Raw genomic sequence first — 25,661 nt, 5'->3', positions numbered from 1 at the left:
AACACGCTTCTGGTAGGAAGACTTTGGCCTGCATGGAGTCGAGAACTGCCCTGATGAACTCTATTCGCTGGACAGGCAATAAGGTGGATTCCTTTATCAATAGGCCCAGGTTGCGGCAGGTGGAATGCACCAGATTGAGGCTCCTTTGCACTTACTCCTGATACCTGCCATTGATGAGCCATTTGTCGAGATATGGGAAGACCTGGACCCCTTGACATCTCAGGTAAGCAGCCACTGGCGCCATACACTTTGTGAACACCTTCAAGGACGATGATAGGCCAAAGGATAGCGCCGTGAATTGAAAATGGCATCCACGAACTATAAAATCAAGGAAATGTCTGTGACCCTGGAATGTGAAAATAAGTATCCTTCAAGTCGAGGGTGGCATACCAGTTTCCCAGATCCAGGGAGGGGATGATGGAGGCCAGGGAGACCATGCGAAACTTCAACTTTCTGAGAGACTTGCTGAAGCAACGCAGATCCAGAATGGGTCTGAGAACCCCACTTTTGCATTTGTGATTAAGAAATAGCAGGAATAGAACCCTTTTCTCTTCATGTCCTGAGGAACCTCCTGCACTGCCCCAAGATCCAGGAGGTTCTCGACTTCTTGGACAAAAAGTTGCTCTTGAGTAGGGTCCCTGAAGAGGAACAGAGAAAAGTGGTGGGTAGGAGGGAGGGGTGGCCAAAAATTGCAGGGGATAGTCCTGAGAAACTATATCCAGCACTCAGTGGTCCGAGGTGACCTGAAACCAGGCCGAATGGTAGGGATGAAGACAGTCAAGGAAAGAACAAGGTGGACCTGGGAATTGACTGGGGCATTGCTCTTGAGTGCACCTTCAAAATGAATGCTTCTGGCCCCTGGGATGCTTTGCTGGGCCGAGTGGGTGAGCAGGAGGAGGAAGGGCGGCGACAACTAAAGCTTATGTCTCTATTCCTTCTTCTTCTTGCAGGCCCTTGATGAGGCTGCCAAGGCCTTGGCGGTGGGGGCAGCCAGAACTGCTTTTGAGCAGACTGCGGTGTATGCATGCCCAGCGAGCGAAGGGTGGCCTGAGTGTCCTTCAATCCATGCAGCCTTGTATCAGTCTGCACTGAAAAGAGACTGTTCGCATCAAATGGGAGGTTCTGGATAGAGGTCTGCAGCTCTTGTGACAGGGCAGCGGTCTGAAGCCAGGAGCTGCGCCTCATGACCATTGCCGATGTGAACACACTGGCCACCAAGCCTGATGTGTCATGTCATCTGGAGGGAGCATCTAGCCGCCACGGTGCCCTCCTCCACCAGGGTACCAAATTCCTGGGCCAAACCCTGAGGGAAGGACTCCTTGAACTTACAGAGGGAATCCCATAAGTTAAAACTGTACCTGTCCAAGAGGGCCTGATGGTTCATCACCCGGAATTGCAGGCTGACTGTTGAATAAATTTTTCTCCCGAAAAGGTCCAACCTTTTGGCCTCTTTATTTTTGGGAGTTGAACTAGTGTGGCCTTGCTTGTCCTTTTCATTGGCCGCAAAAACAATCAGCAAGCCCGGAGGTGGGTGGGTATAAAGGTACTTGAACCCTTTGATCAAGATGAAGTACTTCTTTTCAGTCCTTTTGGAGGTGGGAGGGATGGACAGAGGGTCTTGGCAATTTTTAGGACCATCATATACTGGTAGTGTGACATGTGCTGGGGTAGAGGCCAAGAGGACATTGAACAAGGTATCCGCCTGCTCGGCCATCTCCTCCACCTCTAGGCCCAAGTTCTCGGCCACCCATTGAAGCAGGGCCTGGGGTTCCTTAAAATCGTCTGGGGAGCTGGAACTCGAGGGTCCCGCGATCACCTCATCCAGGAATGAGGACGATGATTGAACAGCTGTGGGAGGCTTAGGGGCATCAACCCCTGGGGAGAGGGGAATTTTGGGGAGGGCACTGTCTCCTCTACCTCCAACCTCATGAACCGAGTCCAGTGCCGCCAGCTGTTGCTCCTAGGTGGTGGCAGATGAGTGGTGCGAGGGAGGCATCACCATGACCGGCACTTCCCACGTGCTCCAATAAGGACACTGCACTGGTCGCTGCCCGTGCCATCAAGGTGTCGACGTCGACGAAGCCTCGGGAGCCCAACTGCATCAGTGGAGTCTGGGTGAGGGGCTGAACTGCCTTCCGTGCTGGAGGAATCCCCATCTGGAGGCCATGTTGGGGCCAGCGATGCCTGAGTCTGCCTGCTAACTGTTGCCACCAGAAACCGGTGCCCAGAGCAAGGGGATTGGTGCTGGTCCCAAGGAGACCGGTGCCAGTGGGTCTGGAGACATGATGGGGAGCAGGCGACCAAGATTTGAGCTGAGAGGACGACCGGCGGGTGAATGAACGGTGCCAGTAGTATGGCGATGAGTGTATCCCTCTAGGTGATCCGTGTTGAGACAGAAGGGACCGCGATCGTGGTGCTGGTGACCAAGAGCAAGCCCCAGAGGATCTGGGCTGTGATTCCGGCAATCTGCGGCGTGGAGGTGGAGAGCACTATCTCACCTCGGGGGATCAGCGGAGCTTCACTGTCCCCTAAGGGGTCTTAGTGGTTAGCTTGCCCTCATGGGGAGCTTTTGCCATTTCCTGAGGTTCGTGTTATCAGCAGTGCAGGCGGAGGCCTCTGCTCTCTCGGCACTGGGGGAGCTTGGGAAAGAATTGGTGCCGCCAGGGGTTGGGTCCTATTCTGCTCTTGGGAGTCGGTGGTGGACATTTTAAGGGGCTAAGGGCTCCGGGGAGGCACAGACATGTGGCTCTGGAGTGGCCAGGTGGCCCGAACTCCGTCCCTTCCCATGGCCCTTCTTTCCTACTGCTGGGGAGCCGTACTTCTTTACATTCTTCTTGGACACTGGTGATGGGGAGCAGTGCTGGGCAGACCCTGGTGCCAGGGACGCACTGCGCCCTGAGGCCGAGGTACTTGGCAAGTCTTGGCGGGATGGCTCGGAAGCCAGACGAAGGGCAGACTCCATGAAGATAGCCCGTAAATGAATATCCCACTCCTTCTGAGTCCTGGGCTGAAAGTTCTTACAAATATGGCACTTGTCCTTTACATGTGATGCCCTCAAACACTTGAGGCAGCTGCTATGGAGGTCACTTACAGGCATAGGTCTGTTACAGTCCACGCAGGTCTTAAACCTGGGAGCTCGGGGCATGCCCCGCCTGGGGCAAAGTCCCCACTTGGACTCTAACTTCTAACTACTAACTACACTTAACTACTTAACACTAACTACTATCAACAAACTATTTACAAGGCCCTAAGGCTCTAAGTCAGTAGAGACGCAACCGCTAGCCCTTCCTATGCAAGGAAAGGTGCTCCGACTAACCACCACGGGTGGTAAGAAGGAACTGAGAGGGCACAGGGCTTGCGGCGCATGATATACCAATGCACGGGCATGACACTTAAAGGGGCGCCACTGCCGGCCCTACGAATACCGCTAAGGCAAAAAACTCTGACAACCGCACATGTGGGCGCATGCACACCTATTGAACATAAGCAACTCGAAGAAGAAAGCAGCCTTGTGTAACACAAATGAAGAACTTTAACAGGAAAGTGCTAATTCTTGTGCATTTGAAGGCAAGAGGCCATTGTGTATGATAATCAGAGATCAAAGACTCTAAGGGTATGTCCACACTATAAATAAAAATCTGTAGCTGGCCTGTGCCAGCTGACTCAGGTGCTGTTTCATTGCAGTGTAGACTTCTAGGTTCAGGCTGCAGCCTGAGCACTGGGACCCTGCCACTTCGCAGGGTCTAGAGCTCAGGCTCCAGCCGTGGGTATTTAATTGCAGTGCATTCCTCTCTCTTCCACCCTCAAAGAGCCCACTTGGGTAGCGACCCTGCCAGCTTGTTTTCTGTGAGAAGAAAATATGGACACAAGGAAAAATTCTTCATCTCTGGAATGTTTGGATTCTAACAGGGTAGAATAACTGAATGACAAGACAGAGATTCCCCAGATAATTCTGAGCAGCCCCAGGAGACTTTTGGAAAATGGAGATTACTACATCTCGGCTCCCATTTAGAATGATAAACTGTGACTCAACTGTACATCTATTCTTATCTGCTTTAACCTTTCGGTAACTCTCATTCTTTTTCTTAGCTAATAAACCCTTAGTTAGTTTACAAAAGAAATGGCTACAAGCGTTGTCTTTGGAGTGAGATCTAGGATGCAAATCAACCTGCGTGAGTGATTGGTCTCTTGGGACTGGGTGTAACTTGGAATATTTTGTGATTTTTGGTGTAAGTGACCATTTATCATCTAGTCTAGCTTGCCTGGGTGGATTGCCTGTGACTCTATTATAAGACTATTGTAGTACTTTGGGAGTTCACACTTGGTATTGGGTTGATGAAATTTATTTATAGAATGTACCACCACTTTGGGGTGTCTGCTCTGCTTTTGAAAGTCTGCCCTGAAGTAGGCACTCATGGTCGTAAGCCACTCCAGAAAGCATTTCAGGTGGCTTTGAATTAAGACTCTGATTTGAAAGGCCACAGATTCATTCAGTGTATTTTAAACAAAATCAGAGGCATAATACTCTACTTAGGAATGAACAACTCAATTCAAAGAATCCCTTCCATGTGCCATAGCTACTGATTCCTTTTTATAGTACACCTACTTGTGTGCATGCATGCTAAACTATCTTTAACACACCCCTACATCTGTAATACACATCCTAAAGAGACAAAGTGTTCAAAAGGATCTATATTAGTGTGAAATATTGAAGTAATGAATGAGAACAGCAGGATGAATACTACAGAAATTAACCAGATATTACCAAGACTGTGTTGTTTCTTCACACAAATAAACAACACACTCACACACACATCACAAGTGAGATTTTTAAAAGCACTCAGCATTGACCTGAATCTGCTCTCACTGGAGTTAATGGTAATGCTCCTGCTAACTTAAATGGGAACAAAGTTAAAACAATGCTGAGTGATTCTGAAATCCCACCATACTAATATACAAAGAAAATAACTCCAAACTTACCCTGTTCACTGGTAGTTTCACAATATGTGACCTATTACTAGAAATAACCCTGAAATAAAGAAAAATAAATAAATGTATGTATCAAATGGGATAAACAATACACTTGTATTCTAGGCCATTGACAGAGGCTAGCTGAAGGCCTATGAATCACATGCATTCTACTTAAGTGGTGCATAGGCATGGTGCTGGTCAAAGGCTTGATTCAAAGTCCACTAGAGTCAGTGGGAGTCTTTCCATTGGTTTCAGTGGACTTTGGATCAGATCCTAAAAGCTCCCAGAAAAAAAATTAAATTCCAATAATTGTAAATGCCAGTATTAATTCTTAGGGACAGATAACACCAAATTTAAAATAATAAAATGATTATTCATTCAACATGGTACTGAAATAATTGTTATCTTAATGTAAGTCAGTTCTATACCACTGCAGAAGAGGATGCGCAAGCGGGTCCTGTTTATCCATCTGCTTCTTTATTTCCAAATATGGCGCCTATAAAACAGTAATTATGCTCTTTACTGCTGGTTAAAATTTTGTATATATTACATTACACATAACTCCATCTATAATAAATGAATACATTGGATTCATCATCACAGATTTAGTGACATTTAGCCTTGAAGAGTTATAACTGCCTTGACAACAACAAGAATTACTACAGCAATTATCCTCCCTTAGGTAGAATTTATAAGCTTACGCTTAGCTTCAGAACAAGTATATTGGAGCTAAGACTGTTGGTCACAGCAAGAACAGCAGAGGCCATCTAGTAGTGTTTGGCTCTGACATTAGGAAACTGGACTGGACCTTCAGTAAAACAAAGCCTCTCTAAAGTACTCTGTGGTAATTCACTCATAGCTATTTTAACTGCTTCATGGTATTAAATAGGTAAAATCAAGACCAGATAATGTTCACACTGAAAACTCCCACTGACTATATTAGGATCATGAAGTAGCCCTTTAAATCTACTCAGCCCAGCAATAATTATACTTCATCCTAGTATTAAAATGGCAACTTGATAATACAATGTGCAATATAGTAGCTTAATTCTTATACTAAAATTATGATAGTATTTTGTAAACACATCATTTTTCATTCCAGAATCTAAAAGTATTGTACAAACTTAGATTAACTGAGCTTTATAACACCTTGGTGAGGTTACATCTATTTAACAGCATGGTAACACTGTGTTGCTGCATTACTAGTAATCAGTTAACATCAATGGGACCACTTGTGAAGTAAAGTACTACTCAACAAAGGTAGTGTACAAAGGTATCAAAATCAGGCCTGAAGTGCGTATTCAGGAGCTGCATGATCTAAGTCACAGGAACCCTGGCTCCTAATCCCTCTCAATTTCACTTAAATGAACAAAGTTCTAGTTATAATAGAAATAAAGCCATCACCATAGTACAGTGTCACAAAATCAATGACCCTTGCTTTGAAAAATCAAAGACTTGGCTTGGCCTTGATATTTCCTGAAATGCATGAAGCAGCAGTTGGCCATTATTCTGTTACAATGTTCTATTCCACAGATATTATCTCTTATTTAAGCTTCCAGTGACCAGAATTCTGTTTCATCAGTTTTATTTTGTCACTGTCTAGATACTGCAGGTTGTTATTTTTAACACATATTTTTATATTGTTGCAGCTCGGCAGCAAAAATAAAAATACAATGCCATGCACCACCCTCATCCCCCAAAAGAGCAACAAATAAAAACAGGTACATCCTTCAATAAATTACAATTAAGATACTAAAAGACTTATACTTACCTGTGTCATTTCTCTAATAGAAGTAATACTATCCAATGCTTTCATGACTCGATCATAATTCTTCTTCTGATGTAATGTAAAATAAATGAATACATTAATTTGGGGGGGGGGGCTCTTTTATATATAAACATACTAATTCAGTGCTCTGAGTTCACATACTTTTGGTATAAAACAACAATTAAGACCAATGAACGACAACCAAGCCTTCTCATATCTCTACATCCAATATTCTTCTTCCATCCTACACATCAACTCATCCACAACCCAGGAAAAGTCTGGAAGACAAACTGACACCAGTAACTTTTGTTTAAATTCACTAGAATCCACTGTAAACAAGGAAATCCACTGTGTAAATAAGACCAATTTATCAACAAATGTTAATAACTATATATGGGTCTGACAGTTATTTAAGTATCAGGTTCTGTTGCTGTTCAACAGAACATGGCAGCAGATTGAGTGGAGTGAAAGGCCAGCAATGAATCAGTTAAAAACCCTAGGAAATTCGAGTGTGCCACTGTTTGGCCTTTGTACAAAAAAGGTGAAATTTACCCTTATGCAGAGGGTCCATAGTTCTCACTTAAGCTGTTAAAATAGGGCCTCAGTGGGATTTAAATGCTGTGCTGGTTGCATTGGTCTTGTGCAAGCCCTCCGATTGCAAAAAGTGAATTTCATTGAAAATGAATAGAAAGGTCTACCGTTGTATAGTAGGCAATATTCTTTACCTTGTTAGGTTTCAGAGTGGTAGCCGTGTTAGTCTGTATCAGCAAAAACAACGAGGAGTCCTTGTGGCACCTTAGAGAATAACAAATTTATTTGGGAGCCCATGAAAGCGTATGCCCAAATAAATTTGTAGTCTCTAAGGTGCCACAAGGACTCCTCGTTGTTTTTATTTTGTTAGTTATTGCTTGGGAACTCTCTGAAGATGAAAAGTACTACACACGTTTCAAATATAATCATTATTTAAAAAATTTATATTTTAAGAATATAATCATTTTACAAACAAGAACTTTGGAAATGTAAAATAAAAATAAGCAGATTTAGAGCCACATGATTAAATTTTCCCAAAGGTGAACTTTGCTTTGATGTGTATAATATGCTCCCAGATAAACAAATTTTGCATCCACAATTTGCACCCACGAACAGGAAGACTGAAAGTTTACCTCTAGACAGCTTCAAAATGACATTTTATATTGTCTAAAATATTTCATAGGTTCCATGGCTACACTGTTGTACATATACTGTATTTTAAATCTATATCTGTCAGTGTGAAGACACATTATCCTGTGGAATTGGACCTGGCTTTGAAATCTAAAACATGACTAAAAGCAAACATTACCTGTTGAAGAGACAACTACTTACCCTTGGATTAAAGGCCAGCATCTGAGGGTCATTAGGATCAACTACAGAAGGATATGGCTCAAAAATGACAACTTTCCGGGGTGATTCTAGTGCCGATCGACACATGGACACTAATAAATCTACCACCTAGAAATAAAGAAAATCATACATAAAGAAATGTCTCTTTCACAGAACACCATTTATTTTGAGATTCAATAATCTATTCTTCTCCCCAGAATTATCTTCTGTCTTCCTGCATCATAGAATTTTCTTCTTTGATGTTGTGTCTTTAATTATTATACCAATGATTGAATTCCAGTGCTTGAATATTTGTTGAAAACCATAAGTCATAGGAGTGGTAATTCCGCATTTTGTAATAACAGCTGCCTGTGAGTGATTTCATATTCATATTTTAGCCTGCATCTTTTGAAATTCGACTTAACCCATTTTTGAAAATCTTTGTGGAACACAATGCCTCAGATTCACTAGCTTTATTCACTGAATAGCTTGTACAATATGGCTGTGGATATACAGTAGCATCTGATTTTACAAGTTATACAGTTGCATGGCAGTGTAGCCCAAGTCACAACTGTACCCTAAACTTGAAATAATAGATTGCATTTTGTTCAGGTATAAAATATTTTTCTACATGTTAGATGAGCTATCTGAATCATTGTCTCCAGATCCCTAATGGGTTTAATGATATTTCTCATCTCAAAAATATGCATTTTACTGTATGTTTGAGGATCTTCTATAATGCACAATTTGGCCTACAGTGGTTTTGAGGCATTTTGTGAGTAAGCGGAGTCCAAGGACTAAATAAATATTATGTTGCACCAATTTTACTTGAGAAGAAACTTAGGTTTAGTTGACAAATGTCTGTCATACGGTGGAGGAATAAGCGGTATGTCAAGAAAATTGATAAGCCATTTCATCTACTGACAGAAACCCATCTGTTGTATACAGTGCATTTATATTATACACAAGCAGGAAAGAACATTTTAATTAAAAACTTTGTGTTTCTAAAGTAGAAACACTGCTGAAATTAAAGGACTAAAGGCTTTAATTACAGCCCACTGAAATTTTTCCATTCACTTTAATAAGCTTTTGATCAGGCCCTAAGGTAAAATCCTATAAAAACTCCCAAAATGGGACAAAGGTTTGGTCCTAAACATACTGTAATGCAGAGTATATTGATTTACCATGGAACAAATCCTAATTCCTCTTGTACATATGTGGAGTCCCCAGATGCAGGAAAACTAGGAGGGAGGAAGAAAGCTCTACAGGGGGTATGCATACCTGTGCACAATGCAGCAGATAACAGCTAACAATCTTGCTCAAGGATGAAGCAAGAATGGGATGAGGGAGGGGTGCAAAGACAGGGTTGGTGGATCTGCACTACATAGATCCACAGGTCATTGCTCCCCTGTAGAACAGAGTTGTAAAAACCATGGCAAGTATTGCCTTTTAGATTTGCAATAGTGGAACAGTTCATGGCCCAGGCTGAGAGTTTCTTCGTTCTTGCCTCTGAAGAGATTACAGCATAGCTTGGAATGTTTGTGCTGTGCACTGATTTGCTGGAATTTGCCCCAGGTTACTGCATGTACATGTACTTGTGCATGTAACATTTTTAACAGTTTTTAACATTTTTAAATAAAAACTACATCAGAAATTTCATAATTTGAAAATAAGGTTAAGGATGAGATGAGTTTTGTTTAAGAAGCGCTTGTAATTCCTCCGATCATTCCAGATGGACTGTATCTTGACTCATCATTCAAGCTGTTCTAAAAGTTATCATATCCGATCACTCCAGGGAAATAAAAATGAGTTCCCTTTAGAAAAGCAGAATGAAAGTGAGAATCATCAGGAAAGACAGAAGGAATTGTACACTAGTGAGTCACACTGTTTTCCCTTCTCCTCCTCTGCTATCTTGGCATGAATGAACAATCTTCTTCTGATAAAAACTATTCTGGCAATTGAAATAACTGGATACTTCAAATGCCCTGAACAAGAAGGCTACTTTAGCAATTCCCTCCCCCAGGTTTATAATTAAAAGTTTAAAATCCACAGTAAATATTAAGATGTTCGATTTTCTTCCCAGTTTACAAAACCTACAGACATGGAGAACTTTTCAAAATTAGATATTTGTGCTGATTCTCAAAGTAGTCTAAGGGTATGTCTACACTTCGAGCTGGCAGTGTGATTCCCAGTGTGAGGAGACATACTTGTGCTAGCTCTCACTGAGCTAGGGCACTAAAAATCGAGTGCAGCTATGGTAGCGTAAGTACGCACCTAGAGTCTCTGATGAGCATGAACTCTGGACAACTAGCTCCTCCCATACTGCCACAGCTACATTCTATTTCATAGAATCATAGAATATCAGGGTTGGAAAGGACCTCAGGAGGTCATCTTGTCCAACCCCCTGCTCAAACCGGGACCAATCCCCAACTAAATCATCCCAGCCAGGGCTTTGTCAAGCCTGACCTTGAAAACCTCAAAGGAAGGAGATTCCACTACCTCCCTAGGTAACGCATTCCAGTGTTTCACCACCCTCCTAGTGAAAAAGTTTTTCCTAATATCCAACCTAAACCTCCCCCACTGCAACTTGAGACCATTACTCCTCGTTCTGTCATCAGCTACCACTGAGAACAGTCTAGATCCATCCTCTTTGGAACTCCCTTTCAGGTAGTTGAAAGCAGCTATCAAATCCCCCCTCATTCTTCTCTTCTGCAGACTGAACAATCCCAGTTCCCTCAGCCTCTCCTCATAAGTCATGTGTTCCAGTCCCCTAATAATTTTTGTTGCCCTCCGCTGGACTCTTTCCTATTTTTCCACATCCTTCTTGTGGGGGTGGGGGGGGGGGGCCCAAAACTGGACATAGTACTCCAGATGAGGCCTCACCATTAGCAAGCTAGTGTGAATGTGTCTCCTCGACCCCCAGCTCAATGTGTAGACATATCCTAAGAGAGTTAGGTGCCAAACTCCTAATGAAATTCTAATCTATCTCTCTGGCACCAATCCTCAGAAATCCTGCTTTACTCTACTTTTTGCATAAGCCTGGATTTTTGTGGATATGAAAATACTTGATTTGTTATTTTATTTTAGGATATCTGCTCTGGGGCCAATCTTGCTTGCAATTAAGTCAATGGCAAAACTCCCACTGGGAGCAGGATCAGACCCTAAACCTTTAAATGCAGTAGCCCAAATTCTCCAGTGCAGTGTAGTGCTGCTGCTTTATGCCACACAGATGGTGAATTTGGGTTCAAAAGTTGGCCTAGTTACCCAAGAATGGATCACCCCAGTATAGCAATACCTTCTAGATGTGTAGAGACAGAGTCATGACTCCTATACCGCTCCCCACCCTGCTCCTGGCATATTGGCATGGCATGGGGAAAGAGGACATGCCTTGAACTTACTAACCACCCACTGATTCTCTCTGGGACCATTGGCAGTTGGTATAATTCAGAGCATCTTGAAGTCTGCTCTAAATTAAACAGGAAACCAGGCCAGTACAAAGCATGCTCAGGACTTGGGGAGCTGCCATTACACTCTTTCCCTCAAGAGATATGCTGCGTGTGCTCTTTGGCCATAGCCAAGGAGCAGGTAATTGTTTCTGATGACTGTTTGGTACAGCACCTGATTTTAAAAAAGGAGCCAGGGAGAATCTTGGGAATTGCAACCTAGTGAGGGTCACCTTAGGGTATTAATTGAAAGGGTAACAGAAGGAAGAGGACAAGAATTTCAAAATCGGACACCTAAATCTAGGCTTCAAAGTGAAATGGCCTTATTTTCAAAAGTGCTGAACACTCAGAAACACCAATTAAAGTTAATTGAAGCCAGTGGGTCCTCACTTTTTTGAAAATCAGGCTGCTACACATCTGTTTTTGGAAATCATGGGAAGAATATAGCAACCAGTGTGTAATACTTCACTCAGCCCCCAGGGGCTTTGTAACGGATATTGCCCTAACTTATTAAAGTTCTTAAACAATTTTAATGAAATATGATAAAAAGACAACTTGGAAGATACAATTTAATTGGATTTTCTGAAGAAAAATATTGAAGAAAATAAATAACTACAGGGTAAGGAACATATCCTGCCAGTACTTACAAACAAATTTAGAGTAAAAAAACAAAGGTATGTTAAAAGCGCTGCTCCTCTGAATGAAGAGAAGAAAACAGTATAGTAACAATGGATCAGTACTGTGCCCACTGTTATTTAATAATCAAAACAAAAGATGTAAAATGGACACCTATATCCCAACACCATGAAAAGAAGAGGGCTTAATATTTGCCTGAGAGTAACAATTGCTCTTTAAGATAAAATAGGAAGTATCTCCAAGAAGATAAATGGACAGTCCAGTTCATTTCACCTAACCAGGTGACCAAATTCAACTCAGCAGAAGAAAGAATGCAATTTTCAAAAGCACTTAGCATTGGCCTAACTCTGCCACCATTGAAATCAATGGTAAACATCCCATAGGCTTCAACAGGAGCAGAATTTGGGGACTACCTAATGAACACCTTTAAAATATCCCGCCCATACAGTAAAGTATGTAATCACATCTCTGCTGGTCTCTACACACTGTGAAGGAGTACATAAGAGTTAGCAAAGAGCAGAGATATGAAAAAAGTTAGTAAAAATGGATTAATAGAAATTATTGGAAGTGCTATACAAATTTGACACATGATTAACATTATATAGCTGTACCTGAGCCCCAGTGGCAATTTCATCTGCAGCTTCATTCATTACTCCTAGAGTTTGGAAAGCAAAAACACACAGCTCCCGTTCACATACTGTGGGCTAAGGAGGAAACAAAAACAACAAAATGTTTGTGTTTTTATTCCAGTTTGTAAGTATTAATTTTTCCATGTACCACCTAAAATATAAATGTAAACCATGCATCTGAATTCCCATTTAATGCTATTCATATTCCTGGACAAAAAACTATATTAAAATAAAATGTTGAGAGCACATATCAGTAATTGAGAGGAAATTGCATTACAGGGATGTTGTAATTGTCCCAAAACCAAGTGTTATAAACTCAGGATATTCACAGTACTGGTTAAACTTAAAAGAAATCTATACATCTTATAGTATGAAAATTCACAGTGAGAGCACCCAAATAACCTTAACTCTGCTCTATCAGACTCTTAAAAACTTCCCATATAATTAAAACCCACTGAAATCTTCTGCACAGGCTACATTGCATACTTTTCCCCTGCCTGGATTAATAGTAATTCTTCACTTTTATTCTTCAGAACTGAAAATTTCTCCATCAGTGTCTGTGCTATTCTGTTACTGAGATCATTTGGACAAATGAAAAGGTCTGACAGTGGGTGCTAAATTTCTTAAACACACCTACCTTAACTTTAATTCCTAAACTAAAGATTTACTTGTAAATCTTCAGAAAATTCATTCTGTATTCATAGAGTAACTGCTGTAAGTGCATCCAATGAAGTGAGCTGTAGCTCACGAAAGCTTATGCCCAAATAAATTTGTTAGTCTCTAAGGTGCCACAAGTACTCCTTTTCTTTTTGCTGTAAGTGTGAAGAAGATAATGCTGCATTTTTCATATATAATGAAGAGGTTCAATCCCTGCTTTAAGTGCAAAATTCAATTCATCCTTAACTATGGAGCTATGCCTGACACCTCCATCTTTTATGAAACCATTCATTCATAATGGTTTAATTACAGTTATTTAACAAAACAGAAACAAATGTAACATATCAAAAGAATTATAGGTCTTGTCCATATGGCGATTTAATGCATGGCAAGCTGGGGTATGAATCTCCAACGCTCTAGCCTATGGCTTACTTAGTGACCATGTGGATTCTGCTGCCACATCGTGAAAGTTCTGTAGTGTGCTTTGATCTGCTGTTGTTTCAAACTATGGAACTTTTAGTACACGGAAGCAGCATCCACACGGAGACTTAATGAGCAGCAGGCAAGAGCGCTGTAGAGTTACACCCCGGCTTACAAAATAAGCCCTGTATGCAGATTCACATAAAGCAAAAAGGATAGAAACAAAAAAAAATCAACATAATAAAGTTTTAATTAAAAGAGAATAGGCTCTCTAGGTTTTCCAATAGGATACATTTTATTAGCAAACCCTTGCTCATTACTAAAAGATTATGACTAGGTTCACATATTTAAGGCCAAAGTTGTCTATAATCTAAATATTCAAGAATTAATGAACAGTAAGTTGAGGCAAATAAGCATATGAAAACAGGTTAGATCCCTTCTTGGAGTTTATTGTAATAAATAAAAAATTTCTACTTCAACACAGAAATGGTCTAACATGTACTTTTCAGTTACTGATTGGTGAGTACGCTATATTTAATAATTACTTATGAAACTTAAAATTATGTCAAACAGGAAGCTATTATGCCAGGTACCACTGAAAATCTACCACTGAAACATTATGAGTCTTTCACTGCCATGATAATAAAGGAAGAATATCTCACTCAAGTTCAGACACTCATGCCAATGTCTATAGACTGCATTCATCAGAAATGAAAAATGTACCAAATGCTGCATGAAACAAACACAAAATTTAGCTGGATTTTGTTTCAAGAAATTACTTAATCAGTAATAAGCATATGCTGTAATTCTGCTCACTGTTTCACAGCCTTTAAAATATGCACTAGTTTAGTTTCAAAGATTTTTGATTTACAGAACCACTTGAAATAAGCACTGAAACATTGTCATCACAGTTGCTTTAGAAGAGCTATCATCTTTCAGGTCTAATAGCGTGTCATATATTTGATTTATTTTATCTGCCATGTTACATTGCATTAGGTAGCAGACTAAGCCTAACATGACCCAATTCACTGTGCCACTGCACACTGGACAAAAGGTATTTATTATTGGCATTATTCCTATCCTTACACATTTCGAAAGGTGATTTCGCTATTCACATTAGTGGGAAAAGTATAAAAGAATTCCTATCTTGACTGTTATGAATAACCAAAATTGTTCTCTGATTCAATTTCATCACCCAGTAAGGCACGGACAAAATTCAGCTATGCTTGCCATAAAGCAAAAGAATTCATAGTGTTTTGAATTTACTTTGTAATCTGCCCACCTTCAGCATTGTAATAAGTTATCATGAAAGTTAAAAGTGACATACAAAGGGGGAAAAAATTGGGTGTGTGTCTTTTTTTCTTCTTTTTTAAAGACACTGTGATGACTAGAGGGCCTGTGTAAATGATATCATGAGAAGCAGGAGAGTAAAAATTGAGCTGATAAGAGGTGACGGGATTTTAAGTCAGGCTGTATAAAATTCTTTGTATTTTATTTGTTTTTGCTAACTCCTATTTAACTTCAATGCCTAATGAACATTTTTGAATGAAAGAAGTCTATGTTAAAGATTCCATACCTTTCAATTAAGGTTTTAAAGTTTTAAGAGCTCACAATAAACATATTTTTTACCTCCCTCTGGGCTTCCAACAAAGCAAATAAGACCAGACTTTACATTCCTGATATTCTTAAATTAAAAGATAAGCAGGAAACACCCCTCCCGCAAAAGCAAACAAACAAAGATCTGCCAGTCTTCTTTATAAATCATAAAGAAGTAAAACACAGCACGAGTCCAATTTTTCTTAAGATCCTTTACAGATCAACTTTAACTAAGCAATGGTCCTGGGAGAAGTGATTGCTTTAAGATCGGTTCTTTTATTTCTTGTTACATAAAAATGATATTTTTTGACACTCATCAATAGGCCAGTCTATATATTCCTTCCTCGCTTGATGTTACTGCAGTGAGAAACTAATAAAAGTAAGACTAGTAATAAATGAAGAAGCAATGATAAAGGCTTAGTGTTATAAATTCTTTGATAAGGCATTTATATGGAACATATAAGGGTGAGTTCTCTGTACTTATCTGTGCTGACTCTTCAGAGGAAGAGTATAATAGCATCCAGTCAGAAAACTGAGACTGAGTGGGACAAGGTAAGCTGCTGCAGCCTCTAGAGGGTAAGTGTCTTGGCTGGTCATATCAAGATACCAGGCAGAGTGTAAAAAGAAGGGGAGTCAAGATTTTCTATATCCTTTTGTGGATGATTAAAGCCAGGGAGGCCTTTGGGGAATTCCTGCCCAGTGGTTTTTCAGTTGATTTTCTTTCTGGTTTTGTGACTGGTGGATAATAAGCCCTGAGGAAAGAAAAGCCTTAAAAGCACTGAAACTTCAAGCTTTATTTCCATTCCCACCCACTAGTTTACACTGAGCTAGAAACATACTTAAAATAAAAAATGAAAGGTGATATTATTGAGTAGTAAGCTGATTCCAGGAACCAGGGCTTTAAGAAAATTGCAAGACTTGTGAGAAAATCATGAGAACATTTAGCAATATTGTGAGCTGCTTACAAAAATTCAACAATGGTAAGGTGGCTGATCTGTGCTGTGACCACTGCTTTTTATGCTGACCAGTCTCCTTGAACTCTCATTGTCTGTTGTATCCACCTATTGTCTCTTGTCCTATATTTGGATTGTAAGTGTCTCCAGGCAGGAACTGTCTTTTCATTCTGTTTTTGTATAGTACCTGGCACAATGTGGTCCTGGTCCATGATTGGAGTTTTTAGGTGCTACCACAATATAAATAAATAAGTAAATAAATACATAAAATAAATAATTAACTTTAAATTGATGCACCCCATTTTGTGGATACTTTTATTTTGGTTTACGAACACTTAATATTGATTTAGCTTACATCCATTTCTAAACGGATTTAGTTAAATCAGTACAACTTTCTTGTCTAGACCAGTGGTTCTCAAACGTATTTGGTTGTTTACTTTTCCACTGCTGCTAGTGGTGGCTCTCTGGCCACCCAGCTCTGAATGTGCACAGTAAGTTTTTTTTCCCTCAAGTTTTTCATGCCCCCAACCCTGCCTGCCCTTCCAAGCAGGGCACAAACCCCAGTTTGAGAACCTCTGGCCTAGACAAGATGATGTGGAGATGTGGTCTCTTGGACAGTCAGGACTTAAGCCATACAGGGTTTTACATCACCTTGAATTGCATCCAGAAATGAACTGGAAGGAATCCACTGAAGTCGACGGAGTATATATGCTAACATTCACCATTGAGAATGTGTGCAATTTCTTTCTGCATTGTCTGAAGAACAGTATTGTCACTCTCTCTAAGCAAAAACAGTTTATGACAGAACAATCAACAGTCTGAAAGATATTTTATTTTTAATCAGGATGCATAAAATAAATGGAAGGCCATTTAGATGACCGTCACAAAACGGTTGGCTGAGTGAAGAACATCAGTGCTGAAAGACCATTCAGAGGGATAATTATTCCAGTGGGAAAATGCCAGAGAAAAGTAAGAGCCCTGATTTCTAACTGGCTGAGATTGCAAGTCTCAAGGAACAGAATGCAAAAATGGTATGATTTTATAGCTCTGTAGGGTTATCTGAGTTTTCTTTTCAGCTATCGCCTCTCTCCATACTCAAAAGTGCTTTTGAGAGTGTCACAGTTGCTATGAACAAGAAAGAAAACTCTATGATTATTCTCAAAAAGAAAAGGAGTACTTGTGGCATCTTAGAGACTAACCAATTTATTTGAGCATAAGCTTCCGTGAGCTACAGCTCACTTCATCGGATGCATGAAGTGAGCTGTAGCTCACGATAGCTTATGCTCAAATAAATTGGTTAGTCTCTAAGGTGCCACAAGTACTCCTTTTCTTTTTGCGAATACAGACTAACACGGCTGTTACTCTGAAACCTATGATTATTCTATCTGCTATAAGACAAGTGGCATTGCCTCAAATGATGGCCGTGAATAGCAGGTAGGTCTTCCAACTACAAAAGCATGTGCCTATATTCCTATATGTGGGTTCATGTTGTCTAATATAATTTTCCAGACAACCTTTAAATTAACTGCAATAAAAAAACAACAAATACTCAAATCTCATGTTGACCTGGTTTATCTTGTCATTTTCTAAAGCTTTCTGAAGTTGTGCTCAGAAGAGCAATGTGTCATCCTCTGAAATACTGAGGGATGCCACACACACACTAATGAGGCTGGAACATGACTGGCACACCTAACTACTATTGATCTAAAAATACTCAAGGAAGGCTCACTTACAGCAGATGTCATAAATGGCAAAGGTGAAACCGTTACAAATCTTCTCACTTCTCCTAATGAAGGAACTGGTAGTGGAGATAAGATTTATCTTCAAATATATGTTCTGTGTTCAGCTTCTGACAAGGAAGGTATTGTGCTGTCCTTAGGAGAAAACTGTCTCTGGTTTTACCTTGATTACATTGGGTAAGTGCTGATGTGAAGCTGTAGTATTGGCAACACTCACAGTATGCTGGAACAGAAGTGAAAAAATGCATCTAGTTTGTGAAATCTGTTGCAAGCGAGCCTTGAGCTTTTTATGTTTATTTCATGGCTGATTTGGTGTGTGTGTCATGTCGTAGTCTCATTACTGAGTGATGGCAACATAAGAATAGTTGCTAATCCTCCAGTTTGTGAGCTCATACCACCTAAACGGCAATTATCTTCTAAATAAATGATATACTAGCATAGAGCTAAAACATCCAGAGCCTACCAGGGCCTTTCTTTTGTCTTGCTTATACCACACAACTATGCAGACTAGTCTCCAAGCTGTAATTTAAGGGCTAAAATTTCAAATGTCTATATTGAGCCCACAGGAACCCCAGCTACGTCCACAAATCCCACAACTCAATGTATAAATGGTTATTTGTGAATGGAAGTTGGGTGGCAGGTGCTAATGTGAGATTTGTGTACTTTTGGCTGGTGTAATTTAAATGCCCAGGGAGAAATTCTGTTCTAAAGGAGCAATTCTCATTAACTGCAACAGGAGTAGGAGGAAGTTGTATTGTCGGTACAACTCTGGAGTATTTCTCCCTGCCTCATAACACAAGGACAAGGGAACATTCAATTAAATTAAAAGTGGGAGAAATGAAAAACTGATAAAAGGAATTACAATGTGCAATTACAGGTTTCAGAGTAGCAGCCGTGTTAGTCTGTATTCGCAAAAAGAAAAGGAGTACTTGTGGCACCTTAGAGACTAACAAATTTATTTGAGCATAAGCTTATGCTCATTGATGAAGTGAGCTGTAGCTCACGAAAGCTTATGCTCAAATAAATTTGTTAGTCTCTAAGGTGCCACAAGTACTCCTTTTCTTTCAATGTGCAATTAGACTGTGTAAACTCACTGACACATGAAGTCCCCAAGATAAAGAAAGATTTAAAAAAGGATTGTATATTTATATGGATATCAAGACTATCCAGAGCTAACATAATTTCTTGTAACACATTTTGTGGAGGGATATTAAACCTCATGATTCAAGGTTTAAGCCAATCTTCAACTATTGGAGATTAAGATGAGACCCAATGTGAGGAGCAGATTACTCCACATCTGATAACTGCATGGTTCTGACAACTGCCTCTGAAGTGAATCATATTGTCCACTGTCAGAGACAGGAACTTGAATTAGGTGGACATGGAGTCTGATCTGGTCTGGCAATTCCTGTGGTCCTGTGACTCAAGTTATTTAACTCCTGGTTCTGCCACAGGCTTCCCCTAAACTTGGACAAGTCACTTCAATTTTTTTTTCTGTGCCTCTGTAAAATGACAAAGTTTTCAGATATTACAGAAATGGGAGCCATTTAAATATATATAAACAGGGTTGCACTTGTGTAACTGATAGCAGAATTTGGCCCTTTGAGCTAAGTGTTCAATTCCAAGTTATTGGATGACCTTCCAGTTTCAACAGAAATATTATACTGAAACACAGAGTATTGGGTTGTACACTATTTCTACTGCAGGAGACGCAGGACCAGTATAGACTGTGCCATATGTCACAATTTTGAATTCAGGTTTTCTTGTTGGAGATGGAAGACAATAATGTACAGAAAAGATAGTGACCACTGTGATAATGAACACTCTGCTTTAAATATAGATCCCAAGTGCTCTACAATAACACCTTGAACCAAGGAAGAAAAATACTGCCGTATTTCCACTAAACGACAACTTGCCTACAGATTCACTCAAGCAAGAGGTTCCAAATCATAGAGTTCTATATTAACTGATTAACATATTTCTGGGATAACAAAAATCTGGTTATGACTCCATTGAAAAACACTACATCATAGAGCAGAGGTTCTCACTGCCACCCACTCGAATGTTATCACCATCTTGTTAAACTATTAATGGTACTGGTAGGTGGAGATGAGGAAAATCTATTTTTTTCTATATTGTGTTTCCTACCATTCTCCAACTGTTCGACATGGATACTCCGGATGCCAGTCGTTGCCAATAATGTGATATGAAGGAGTAAACCCTGGGGAAAAAGTGATTACAGCCCTGAAAAGCAATCCAGGCATCCCTTAGTATCTCCATGTCTTTATAATGGAGCAGCCACCAGGAGTGTGGAATGCTACTTTCCAAAATGCCTTGGCATGCAGGAGGCTATGAAGGCTGGAATAATGTGGTGATACTACAGCAGCCTTTCCCATTTACTTTACATGCAGCCAATGAGAAAGACTGCTCCAATGGGGGAGGAAGAGTTGCCAGTTGAGAGCCTGAAATCTGAATCTCCATCTCTGGAACAAAAGAGGGATTGTAAGGAGCCACCCGAAAAAATAAACAACATCCCATTCCCCGAAGATCACATACTTTCCTTAGTCCCCAGTCTTTAGTGACAATGCCCACTCCCTCAATGCTTTACCCCTTTCAACCACCGGCTTTAAAAAACCCATTTCTTCTTAAGGGAGGTGAAATGTTTGTGACACTTTTCCACTAACAGAGTCAGTGCTGTGTACACATTATGGTGATGGGTACATTAGAAAGGGCAAAGACAGACAGACAGGCACTTTGGGCACCTTGTTTAACAATATACTTTCTGGCAAATCTGCCACTGAAATAAAAAAAAATAGCTCCTCTTACTAAAAACACAATGGTAAAATTACACACAAGGAGACTTAAAATGTCATCTACTGTGTAACTTCCAAGGAATTGCACAGAGTTCCTGTGTAAAAAGACAGTAGGACAAATGGAACTGAAAGACTTCAGAAGTGTAAGTAATGTGTGTGAGTGCGTGCCTATAATGATAGTACTTTGCACTTCTATAGAACCTTTCCATTCCAGGACCCCCAAAAGAAGGCAGGTATTTGCAAACGTAAATTGCAAATGTGTGCCTCAGCGTTATCAAGTTTGGTTGATACAGGTGAAAGTAAAAAAGATCAAAGAGGATCCAGCAGAAAAGTATTGACACAAACATAATGCAGAGGCTCCTCCTCCACTTCTTTGTCTCCAAATCCCCTATGTTGCTTATGTATGACTCCTGAAAAGGATGTCCTCAGGGATCAGGGAGTGCTAAAGAAGCTAATGAAAAAGTAACGACAGTTAACATCACCAATACTAGCAGCAGCTAAAACTGGTTTGCTGCTCCAGCTAGCCATATGGGTGACTTTTCTCTTCACTTAATATGAGGATGGGAAGACTGCATGGGCAAATACAATGTCTCAGTATTAGCGTACATTATGGCCATGAAGAAAAGTCTATAATGTCAGGAAGGCCCTTTATTCGCTACTGTGAAGTGGTAATTCAACTCTGACCAGGTGTTCTCTATTTAATTTGACTTCAACTTTCCATGTGATCAGAGCACATTCAGCACAGCTGGAAAGACTGTTACCTATAGGAAGGCAGATAGAGAGCAAGCAGAAATAAATAATCTTATAATCTCTTTCCTGAAACTGTGGGTAATGTTTCCCAAAAATCTCACAGTATGCACATAAATTTTTAAAAAGCACTCCTGAAGAACATGTTAAAGACCATGACACTGGGCAGGGTATAAGAACCTACACAGATTAAATACATTAGATTAGAGTGGCTTGGAAAAGGGACTTATTCTGTTACCCTCGCCCCCAAATGCAGGTGATATGTTCTTCCTTTCTTCTCTTCTTTGTCCTGTGGTATAGTTGCAGTCTGGGCAGAAGAAATTATACTGGTTTCAACTTCAAGTCTTTTCAAATGAACAGATAATACAGATTCAATCTGTGATCTCAAACTGTGCAGGGCTGGATCTGATCACTGCTTGGCTCTAAGGCAAATCTGTTATGCTGTAGTGATGTTGGGGCTTGTCCTTCAGAGGCAACAGGGAACCAATTCCACACCATGGCACCAAAGGGCAGGGTACTGCTGGAGGTGGCTTTTTTCAGAGAAGAAGAGGTAAAAAACAAGGTATCGAGCACTTGTGATCATGAAAGATCCTGCAGACCTCTGGCAAGAAATGGGGCATTAATTCCAGTATACTGGTCAAACTCCAGCTTGGCTAAATACATTCTGCATACATATACTTTTCACTGTAGTTCAGTTATTTTCCATTCCACTCCTAAACCCTGTTGTGTAGTACTTCCAACACACTCGCTGCTGCATTACACACCAGGGTGGCTGAATTTCAGTGGTGGTTGAGTAACAGATATATACACATGGGGATGAAATCTTGGCCCCACTGAGAATGGGAGTTCTACAATTGACTTTAACGGGGCCAGGATTTCACCCACAATGAAATCACACTTGAATCCTTCAGGCTGAAAGGCATTCTGAAAAAGTAAGGTTATTATTATTGTTATAGATCTATCAGCATTACCATCTTAGAATTATTTGTGGTGCTATCAGTAACCGGGACTTCAAATATTGTCTTTCAGAGTATTTGATTGTTTACATCCTGCTGCTGAAAAGTTAAGAGCAGAGACATCTGTTCAAGGGTGCTGCTTTTCAAAGGAAATAATGTCACATTTAGTTTTGCAGAGCTTTTCTGTGTTTCTCTGCTGATTCCTCTGCCCTGTTTTTAAAGAGAACGTAATCTGAGATTTCAACACAAGGTGGCACTCTAGAGGAGATTTCTCAATTCAAAGGAAAATTATTTATATGATTTTGTTTCTCATCTGACTGAATACATTCTGGGAGGTTCATGCTCATTGTAACTGTCCCATGTCTCTTTAAGATCTATTCAAATGATGCTAGTTTGTTCTAATGTCCTTGACTATTGACAGATAAAAAGCACAGAGACAATTTGATAGATGGTACATGCATACTATAAACAGTGTTATGTAAAGGCTGAGTGTGATATATTTTTAGTATACACATTTTAATCAGATGCTTAAATTTAATAAACACTTTTGTTAATGATTCATCAGCTCATTATATTTAAATGTTTGCGATAAAAGTAGTATTATCATATGCTGGATTCCTAAACTAGTCCCTTTCTTTAATACCATATCAGTTCAGCTGTTGTATTATTATAATATTTACCCCTTCCCTAGAATATAAATACTAACTCTGAAGTAATGGGAAGATTTTCGAACTGCATTAAAGAGATATTATTACCCTTTTATTATAGCACTAAAATGCAACACAATTTCTTTATTATATTTCTTTCAGTTTCCAAAATACAGCTGTACTAAGCTGTTGGGACCAAATTACCCTTCTTACTTTGTGGCTGAGGGAGATGAAAATGTTGCAGACCTGGAGTGGATGGGAGGCCCAGAAGACAGAAGAGTTGCCTCTGCAGCATCGTTCTGCCTTCTCCTGATCTGACAGAAACTTCCCTCTCAGTGATCCATGAGGCTCAGATGTTGTAGAGTGGAGAGGAGGAAAAAATGATCCCCGTCTCCACAACCTCTACACCCATCAATCTGTCTGATACTCTCAGCATTAATTAGCCTCTTACAGTTTGAATGGCAACTTCCACCTTCTCTGTATATATATAAATATCTTCTTACTATATGTTCCATTCTGTGCATCCAATGAAGGGGGCTGTAGCCCACGAAAGCTTATGCTCTAATAAATTTGTTAGTCTCTAAGGTGCCACAAATACTCCTGTTCTTTTTGCAGATACAGACTAACACGGATGCTACTCTGAAACATCTCAGCATTAACTTACTCCCAATTGGTTCCCCCAATTCAGTATACACCTTCCACATAGAACCCTCACATGTAAACATACCGGGGGAAGCACTGCCTTTAGTTCTTTCTTCATTTAGTTTACATATTAATTGAATTGTTAACTTTTTAGGGCAGGGATTATGTCTCCTGAGCCTTGTACATCATCAAGGACAGAACTGGAACCCATCCATTGATCAGATGCAGAAAACCAATTATCAGGTACATTTTCTTGTTTTCTACACAAATTATCTCTGTGTCTTCTCTTAAATCTCCTTTTTCTCACTTAATTTATGGCCCCCAGGTTTGCCGTAGTGCTTTACCTAATGAATAACAGGTAGTCACATCATCAAATTGTGTATTATATTGTAATTCTCCCTTTATAGCATTCTAACAATTGCTTAGCTGACTGAATGGATAATCCATATAAAATGGCCTTTGTCTGCTAGGTTGAAAAGTGAAATTCTCAGAATCCATTTTGTGACTGAAGTTTGGGTTCTGAATTGAGATCCTAGACTGGGACCTTGGAGAGCTACTGGAATACAAATGTTTAATAATATTCATGCTCCAACTGCCTCTGATGAAACACTGACAGAATTCTATGCAATAAATATAGTTCCTTGGATAAACAAAACAGTGTGGCTAATCCCTCTGAGTTTTTGCAGATCTTGCAATATTGGTGTTTTACTTAAAGCTCCAGCTCATGAAGCCAGGTGATTTTGTGAGAACCTCAGCCTTCATTTTTTGTGTAGTACAATTTTAGTTGCCATGATTGTGGAGAAAAGTTTAAAAAACATGACCCCAGGACACCCTAAAGGCTAAAATCCAGGATGCAAATAAAAATAACCCAACTTTTTTTGTGTGTAAATCTCATGATTTTTAAGCCGATCTCATGCTTTCAGAGCCTTAACTCGTGGAGTTCTCACTGTTTGGAAATACTGAAATAACTTTTTTCCATATATGCACAAAGTGAATCTTATTACAACTTTTAAAAAAATTGTTTTCAGTAGTACCCACAATGTGCTAGGTGCTTTCCAAACATTCAAGAAAGGGTAGTTCCTATTCTGAGGCGCTCAGAGTGTAAGGACAGACAAGTAGATACATTAGGAGAAGGGGAACAATAGCAATTCTCTGCAAATGAGACCAATGAACACATATTCAGTAATAAGACATAAAACAAGATATGCAACAATATACAAAAGGAGGTCAAGTTAGTGTTACAGAGGAACCAACACTCTGAATTCCTTGACCGCTGTGAGCCCACAAAGACTGCATTCTCTCTTCAAACACCACGTCAGCAGCTGAGACCGACTGGACTGCTCTCACTGGCTAGAGCAAGTTGAAAAACCAATAAAAAATGTTGGCTTTTTGCAATATTTCCAAAAATGTCAAAGTGCTGACATTTCACTGACATTTTTCAATTGTTGAAAAATTTTGACCAGCTTTTCCAGACTTTTTTTCTGATCAAAAATTATTTTTTTGATTAATAATGTCATTGAAAATTTGAAAGTGGGGAAATTTTACACAGTTCTTGGCTTCACAGTCTAAAAATTCATTGTCATGATCATTTGGGGTAGGGTGTTCTCTTCTGGAGAGCCCTTAATTCAGGAATTGCTTTGTGCATGATCTGACAGAGTTCAAGTTTGCTGTCCAAAGCATGATTC

The 25,661-nt window shown here is 40.0% G+C and overlaps 1 protein-coding gene across 2 annotated transcripts in view; it reads right to left on the bottom strand.

Moving 5' to 3' along the window:
• PARP8 (poly(ADP-ribose) polymerase family member 8) overlaps positions 1-25,661 on the bottom strand; it is a 166,657-nt gene that overhangs the window by 25,548 nt on the left and 115,448 nt on the right. For both annotated transcript variants that reach the window (XM_073343909.2, XM_073343910.2), the window contains exons 15-19: positions 12,789-12,881; positions 8,102-8,227; positions 6,743-6,808; positions 5,400-5,467; positions 4,981-5,029 (exon numbers count right to left, since the gene is read on the bottom strand). In XM_073343909.2, coding sequence (XP_073200010.2) covers positions 4,981-5,029; positions 5,400-5,467; positions 6,743-6,808; positions 8,102-8,227; positions 12,789-12,881 — 402 coding nt within the window. The remainder of the gene's footprint in view (positions 1-4,980; positions 5,030-5,399; positions 5,468-6,742; positions 6,809-8,101; positions 8,228-12,788; positions 12,882-25,661) is intronic.

This window comes from Lepidochelys kempii, chromosome 5 (genome assembly GCF_965140285.1).
Source record: "Lepidochelys kempii isolate rLepKem1 chromosome 5, rLepKem1.hap1, whole genome shotgun sequence".
NCBI lineage: Eukaryota > Metazoa > Chordata > Testudines > Cheloniidae > Lepidochelys > Lepidochelys kempii.
Note: the sequence above shows the minus strand (reverse complement) of the source record. Positions and strands in the feature narration are given on the sequence as shown.